The sequence below is a fragment of the Cebus imitator genome, unplaced genomic scaffold, assembly GCF_001604975.1.
Source record: "Cebus imitator isolate Cc_AM_T3 unplaced genomic scaffold, Cebus_imitator-1.0 Scaffold48, whole genome shotgun sequence".
In the NCBI taxonomy this organism is placed as follows: Eukaryota; Metazoa; Chordata; class Mammalia; order Primates; family Cebidae; genus Cebus; species Cebus imitator.
In genome coordinates, this window is record NW_016107363.1 from 8201634 (window position 1) to 8208125 (window position 6492).

A 6492-nucleotide genomic window follows, 5' to 3' on the forward strand; every position below is an offset into this window, starting at 1 on the left:
AGTAGAGACGGGGTTTCACCATGTTGACCAGGATGGTCTCGATCTCTTGACCTCGTGATCCACCCGCCTCGGCCTCCCAAAGTGCTGGGATTACAGGCTTGAGCCACTGCGCCCGGCCGAGCACGTTTTAAGAAGTGTACATCCTGGAGCTCAGTAGTTATCCCTTCCTCCCAGATAAAATTATACATCAATATTAGTTTTACATATAACACAAATATCTTTATATGTGTACAAATAAATGTGTGTGTGTATGCGTACAGATGGATAGATGCAGTATACTAAAATCATTTATTTTTACTTTTTTATCTTTTCCCAAAGTAGCAATTTAGATAACAGAATTAGATCCAGGTGTGTCCTGGTGACCTTCTAGGCCGAGCCCCTAAGACGGTGTGCACAGTTTGCTCCTTTCCTCCATACTTAATTTTCCTCTGTTTCCATAGATAAACATCATTCAGGGAATAGTGGCAGAAATCAACACCAAGACTGGGGAATCAGAATGCCGCTATTATAAAGAGCGGCTTCTTTACTTGGAAGAAGGCCAGAAAGACTCTCTGATCGACAGCTCTCGAGTCTTGTGCTGTCATGGTGAACTGAAGAACAATCGGGGTGTGGTAAGTAGTTACCCTCCTTAAGCAGTCTCTTCCTGGGCCTCCTCTATCCATAATTCATTTGATGTGGAGCCTCCTCTTACAATTTCTTCCCTATCAAGGATCATCTTCTTTGTTTTGTCTTTGTTTTTGTTTTTGTTTGAGATGGAGTCTCGCTCTGTCACCCAGGCTGGCTCACTGCAACCTCCGCCTTCCTAAGTTCAAGCAGTTCTCGTGCCTCATCCTCCTAAGTAGCTGGGACTGTAGGTACGTGCTACCATGCCCAGCTAATTTTTGTACTTTTTTTTTAGTAGAGGCAGGATTTCACCATATTGGCCAAGGTAGCCTCAAACTCCTCACCTCAAGTGATCCCACCTCTGCCTCTCAAAGTTCTGGAAGATTGATTGAAGTAGAAACAGTGTAAAAATCTGATATTCTGGGCTGGGTACGGTGGCTCACGCCTTTAATCACAGCACTTCGGGAGGCCAAGGCAGGCAGATCACAAGGTCAAGAGATCAAGACCATCCTGGCCAACATGGTGAAATCTCGTCTCTACTAAAAAATACAAAAATTAGCTGGGCATGGTGGCGCAAGCCTGTAAATCCCAGCAACTCGGGAGGCTAAGTCAGGAGAATCGCTTGAACCCGGGAGGTAGAGGCTGCAGTGAGCTGAAATCGTGCCACTGCACTCCAGCCTGGTGACAAAGCAAGATTCCGTCTCAAAAAAAAAAAAAAAAAAAAATCTGATTATTCTAAATATTGTACATTTAAACAGTGCCCAAAAGAAAATTCTTAACATATTATTTCCATAACTTTTTCACAACTATCACACCAAAAAGCCTTTAACTTGATTATTTTGTGCTTTATCCTTTTGAGATGGAGTCTTGCTCTGTTACCCAGGCTGGAGTGTAGTGGCGCAGTCTTGGCTCACTGCAACCTTCACCTCCCTGGTTCAAGCACTTTCCCTGCCTCAGCCTCCCAAGTAGCTGGGATTACAGGCACCCGCCACCATGGTTGGCTAATTTTTTTGTATTTTTAGGAGAGGCAGTGTTTCACCATGTTGGCCAGACTGGTCTCAAACTCCTGACCTCAGGCAATCTGCCCACCTTGGCCTCTATTATAGGTGTGAGCCACCACACTTGGCCTATCCTATTTTTCAGTCTTCTTAAATACACATTTTATTACCTCTAGTCAAGATTTGGCTGTATTTTGTTTCTGTGTTTGGGAGGTAGTAGGGATGGGGATGGGAGACCTACGAGTTTCTTTTCTCCCAAATTTAAAATGATCTAATAATATTGAATGTGCTCCCACTATCCCAAGTCAAAATTCTAATCTGAAGTTTTTAATTCAGTTTCCATTTTTGTTTTAGATTCAGGGAGTGCATGTGCAGGTTTGTTACAAGGATATATTGCAGGTGCTGAGAATGGGCTTCTATTAATCCCATCACCTAGACAGTGAACATAGTACTCAATAGGAAGTTTTTCAGCCCTTGCCCCTCTCACTTCCTCTTTCCTTTTAGAGTCCCCAGTGTCTGTTGTTCCTGTCTTTATGTCCATGTGAATCCAAGGTTTAGCACCCACTTACAAGTGAGAACCTCTCTTCTTTTGGTCTCTCCCCTTTAAGACCCCTGGATTGACATTCCCAAATGTTTCCACCAGAGAGCTAGAACCTACCTGCAAAGTTGTGGATATTTTCACTTCAGTTGCTAAGCACTTCCAAACTGTGAGAGGAGTCTGGCACTTAGCGTTGAATGGGGCAAATTTACCCCACAGAACACACCTGCTTTGATAACGGAGTCTGAAACAAGCCTTCATTTTTGCAATTTTCTTTTTTTTTTTTTTTAAAGACAGGGTTTCACCATGTTGGCCAGGCTGGTCTTGAACTCCTGACCTCAGGTGATCCACCTACCTCGGTCTCCCAAAGTGCTGAGATTACAGGCGTGAGCCACCACGCCCAGCCCACTTTTGCAATTTTCTTTTTGCCCACAACATGCACATCAGTTGTCAACTTTTTAAGCCTCTTCTGAGAACCAAGGTTTGTTCTGATGAACTTAACTGAGAAGGAAAATGTTGATCATCATTTTTTTTTTTTTGAGATGGAATTTCCCTCTTGTCACCTAGGCTAGAGTGCAGTGGCACAATCTTGGCTCACTGCAACCTCCGCCTCCCAGGTTCAAGTAATTCTCCTGCCTCAGCCCCCCAAGTAGCTGGGATTACAGATGCCTGCCACCATGCCTGGCTAATTTTTGTTTTTAATAGAGACAGGGTTTCACCATGTTGGCCAGGCTGGCCTTGAACTCCTGACTGCAGGTGATCCACCCACCTCAGCCTTCCAGAGTACTAGGATTACAGGTGTGAGCCACTGCACCTGGCCTGATCATCCTTCTTTGTGACTGTGGCACCGTACTCTGGTTCCCTTAGGAACGAGCAGTGTTCTGACTCGAAGTTCCTGGATAAAACTGATAATGACTCTATGGTTGAAGGAACAAGTGTTTTTATGGGCTTGGGAAGCAAAGATTAATATTAGCTTTGATATACCAGTCTCATTTTTTACAGACTATTGTTAATTTTGATCTTTTAGAATTTTTTTTTTTTTTTTTTTTTGAGACAGCCTCACTCTGCCGCCCAGGCTGAAGTTCAGTGATGTGATCTTGGCTCACCACAACTTCCACCTCCTGGGTTCGAATGATTCTCCTGCCTCAGCCTCCCAGGTAGCTGGGATTATAGGCACCAGCCACCTCGACCAGCTAGGGATTTTTTTGTTTATTGTTCTTTTGTTGTTTTGAGATAGAGTCTTGCTCTGTCACCAGGCTAGAGTGCAATGGTGTGATCTCAACTCACTACAACCTCTGCCTCCTGGGTTCAAGCTATTTTCCTGCCTCAGCCTCCGGGTTGCTGGGATTATAGGCGTCTGCCACCACACCTCGGCGATTTTTTTATTTTTAGTAGAGACAGGGTTTCACCATTTTGGCCAGGCTGTTCTCAAACTCCTGACCTCATGATCCGCCTGCCTTGGCTTCCCAAAGTGCTAAGATTCCAGATGTCAGCCACCATGTCTGGCCTGAGCACTTAGAATTATATTGAGTAATGTAAACCAAAGCCAGGAGAGTGCTAAGTTATTTTCTGTTCGTCACCTTCTTGATTCTATTCCTCTTTCTCATTTTTTTCTTATAGGAGCTGGGGCATGTATGTCTGTACAGGTTGTGAGTTGCAATGTGAATAGGGGCCCCAAAGTTGGCAACCCTGGCTGCAGGTATCTGTAGGCAAAAAGGCTTCCTCCACTGGGTCCCTAAGGAGGTGTTTCTACAGGAAGCGCAGTGGACATATCTGGAAATGCCTCCGACATGCCCAACTCTGGTTCTCCTGGAGGTAGATTTGAACCTAGGAGTTCATAATCCAGTGTGCACCTGGTACCTGGGGACCTCTCTATCCACAGAGGTCCACGAATCAGCCACTCATTACATTATTGCTTAGCAAAAGCCCTATGGATTCTTTTCTTCTAGAAACTGCACGTTTTCCTGTTCCAAGAAGTGCTTGTGATCACTCGAGCCGTCACCCACAATGAGCAGCTTTGCTACCAGCTGTACCGTCAGCCGATCCCCGTGAAGGACCTCCTGCTGGACGACCTGCAGGACGGAGAAGTGAGACTGGGTGGCTCCCTGCGAGGGGCATTCAGCAACAATGAGAGAAGTATGGAGGCTGTCCGGGTTGACCTGTTGAACTTTTTTGGCCCTGGTAGTTTGGAGGGAATGGGAGGCTGGTGGAAAGAGAAAAGCCATAGTTTTGAAGTCAAACTGCATTTGAATGCTGTCTCATCATTTCCTGATTATGTACTTTGTTTAGCCCCTATGATTCTCAGTTTCCCATCTGCAAAATGGAAATGGATACATATACGTCGTTCATAAGGTTGTTATAAAGATTTAGTAAGATACTCTAAGTGAACCTGTCTGCACTTAGTTAGTCCTCCTTAAGTTCCCTTTCTCTTTTGCCATTGGATGAAAACATGCTTAATACCAGTTAGTCCCTATATGTGTACCAGTTACATTATGGTGGGTTTTGCAGTTGAACTGGTAGACTTGTCCCTAAAGAGACTTAAGAATGGTCAACTGGAATGTGGGTTCATCTGTAACATTACTCAATGGGCCTAACTTAACACTTAATTTAAAAAAAAGTTAAAGAAGCCAAGATAGCAATATCTATTGAGTATCTAACATGTGTCAAGCACTGTTCTAGCACTAATATAGATGGCGGACCAAGCAGGTAACTTCCTTCCCCTATGGAGCTTGCATTGTGATGGAGGAGAAAGATGATAAATAAATACTCTAGATGTTGTTAAGAAAACTTAAAACTCAATAAGAGAATAGGAAGGGATAGCAATAGGAGGTCTGTTTTATTTTTCTTTTTATTTATTTATTTTTGAGACAGAGGTCTTGCTCTATTGCCTAGGCTGGAGTGTCATGGCGCAATCTCGGCTCACTGTACCCTCTGCCTCCTGGGTTCAAGCAGCTTGTGCCTCACCCTCCCAAGTAGCTGGGAATACAGGTGTATGCCACCATGCCCAGCTAATTTTTGTATTTTTAGTAGAGATGAGGCTTCACCATGTTGGCCAGGCTGGTCTCGAACTCCTGACTCCAAGTGATCTGCCTACCTCAGCCTCCCAAAGTGCTGGGATTACAGGTGTGAGTCAGCACGTCCTAACCGGAGGTCTATTTTAAATGAGATGAGGAGCACTTCTTTGAGAAAATAATGTTTGAGCTTCCTGGATTAACATACGTATTATATTGTCAAAGTAATTAATATGTACTGCCTCCTACCTACTGATCAGTCCGTCTACCCTGATAGGAGTAGTAGTAGTAGAAATCCGAGCTTATGTTTCTTGAGTACTGACTATGTGCCAGGCCTTGTATAAGCATGTACATGTATTACATTGATCCCTCATAACAACCATATAAAGTAGGTTCTTGTTCACTCCATTTTACAAGTTGGAAACTAAGGAAGGAATTAAGGTACTTGCCCAAGATCAAAGGGTGGAGCCCAAATTTGAAGGACAGAGATTATCTTCTAGCCAAAGATGGCTAGCAGTAAAACATTTTGGCCTCCTCTCCCTCTGTTGCTTAACCTCTAAGCCATTGGAAGTGGTGGTTCCCAGTCTACTGGCTACAGGATTAGTGCAAAGGGACTGACTGCAGATAATTCTGTGAACCAAGCATTGCATGTGACATGCAGGGCCCATTAATTGTCCATTATATTGTTATTAGATAAAATAAGCTGGGCGCAGTGGCTTATGCCTATAATCCCAGCATTTTGGGAGGCCAAGATGGATGGGATCACCTGAGGTCAGGAGTTCAAGACCAGTCTGGCCAAGACGGGGAAACCCCATCTCCACTAAAAAAATATAAAAATTAGCCAGGCATGGTGGTGTGTATCTGTAATCTCAGCTACTTGGGAAGCTGAGACAGAAGAATCGCTTGAACCCAGGCAGCAAAAGTTGCAGTGAGCTGAGATTGTGCCACTACACTCAAGAGCAAGACTCAGTCTCAAAAAAAAAAATTAAATAAAATGTCTTCTATATTGTGCACTACCATTTTTTTTAATGCTGATAGCTCCTGTTGAGGTAACTAACTTGTAATTTCGTTTCACAATGAAACCAAATTTGTCTACATACATCTTCTCCATCATTGGATGCTATGTATATGGACACTAAATGTATAGATACTTTCATGTGGAGTAAACATGGGCATGTTTTATTGTTTAAAAAGGCCTCTTAACTGGAAAAAACTCTAGCTTAGTGTACTTGTTGAAATTACAGATTATGAAACCCACTTTAGACCTACTGAATCAGAATCTCTAAGAATAGGGCCTGGGGATTATTCTTTAATTTTTTTCTTTTTCTTTTTTTTTTTTTTT

At 43.4% G+C, this 6492-nt stretch overlaps 1 protein-coding gene across 10 annotated transcripts in view; it reads left to right on the plus strand.

Annotated features, from left to right (window-relative positions):
• Positions 1-6492, plus strand: part of ARHGEF3 (Rho guanine nucleotide exchange factor 3) — a 285595-nt gene that overhangs the window by 275837 nt on the left and 3266 nt on the right. For 8 of the 10 annotated variants that reach the window (XM_037738103.1, XM_017527477.2, XM_017527479.1 and 5 more), the window contains 2 exons: positions 441-611; positions 4089-4275. In XM_037738103.1, the coding sequence (XP_037594031.1) occupies positions 441-611; positions 4089-4275 (358 nt within the window). The remainder of the gene's footprint in view (positions 1-440; positions 612-4088; positions 4276-6492) is intronic. The other 2 variants (XM_037738107.1, XM_037738106.1) reach the window with 1 other exon arrangement.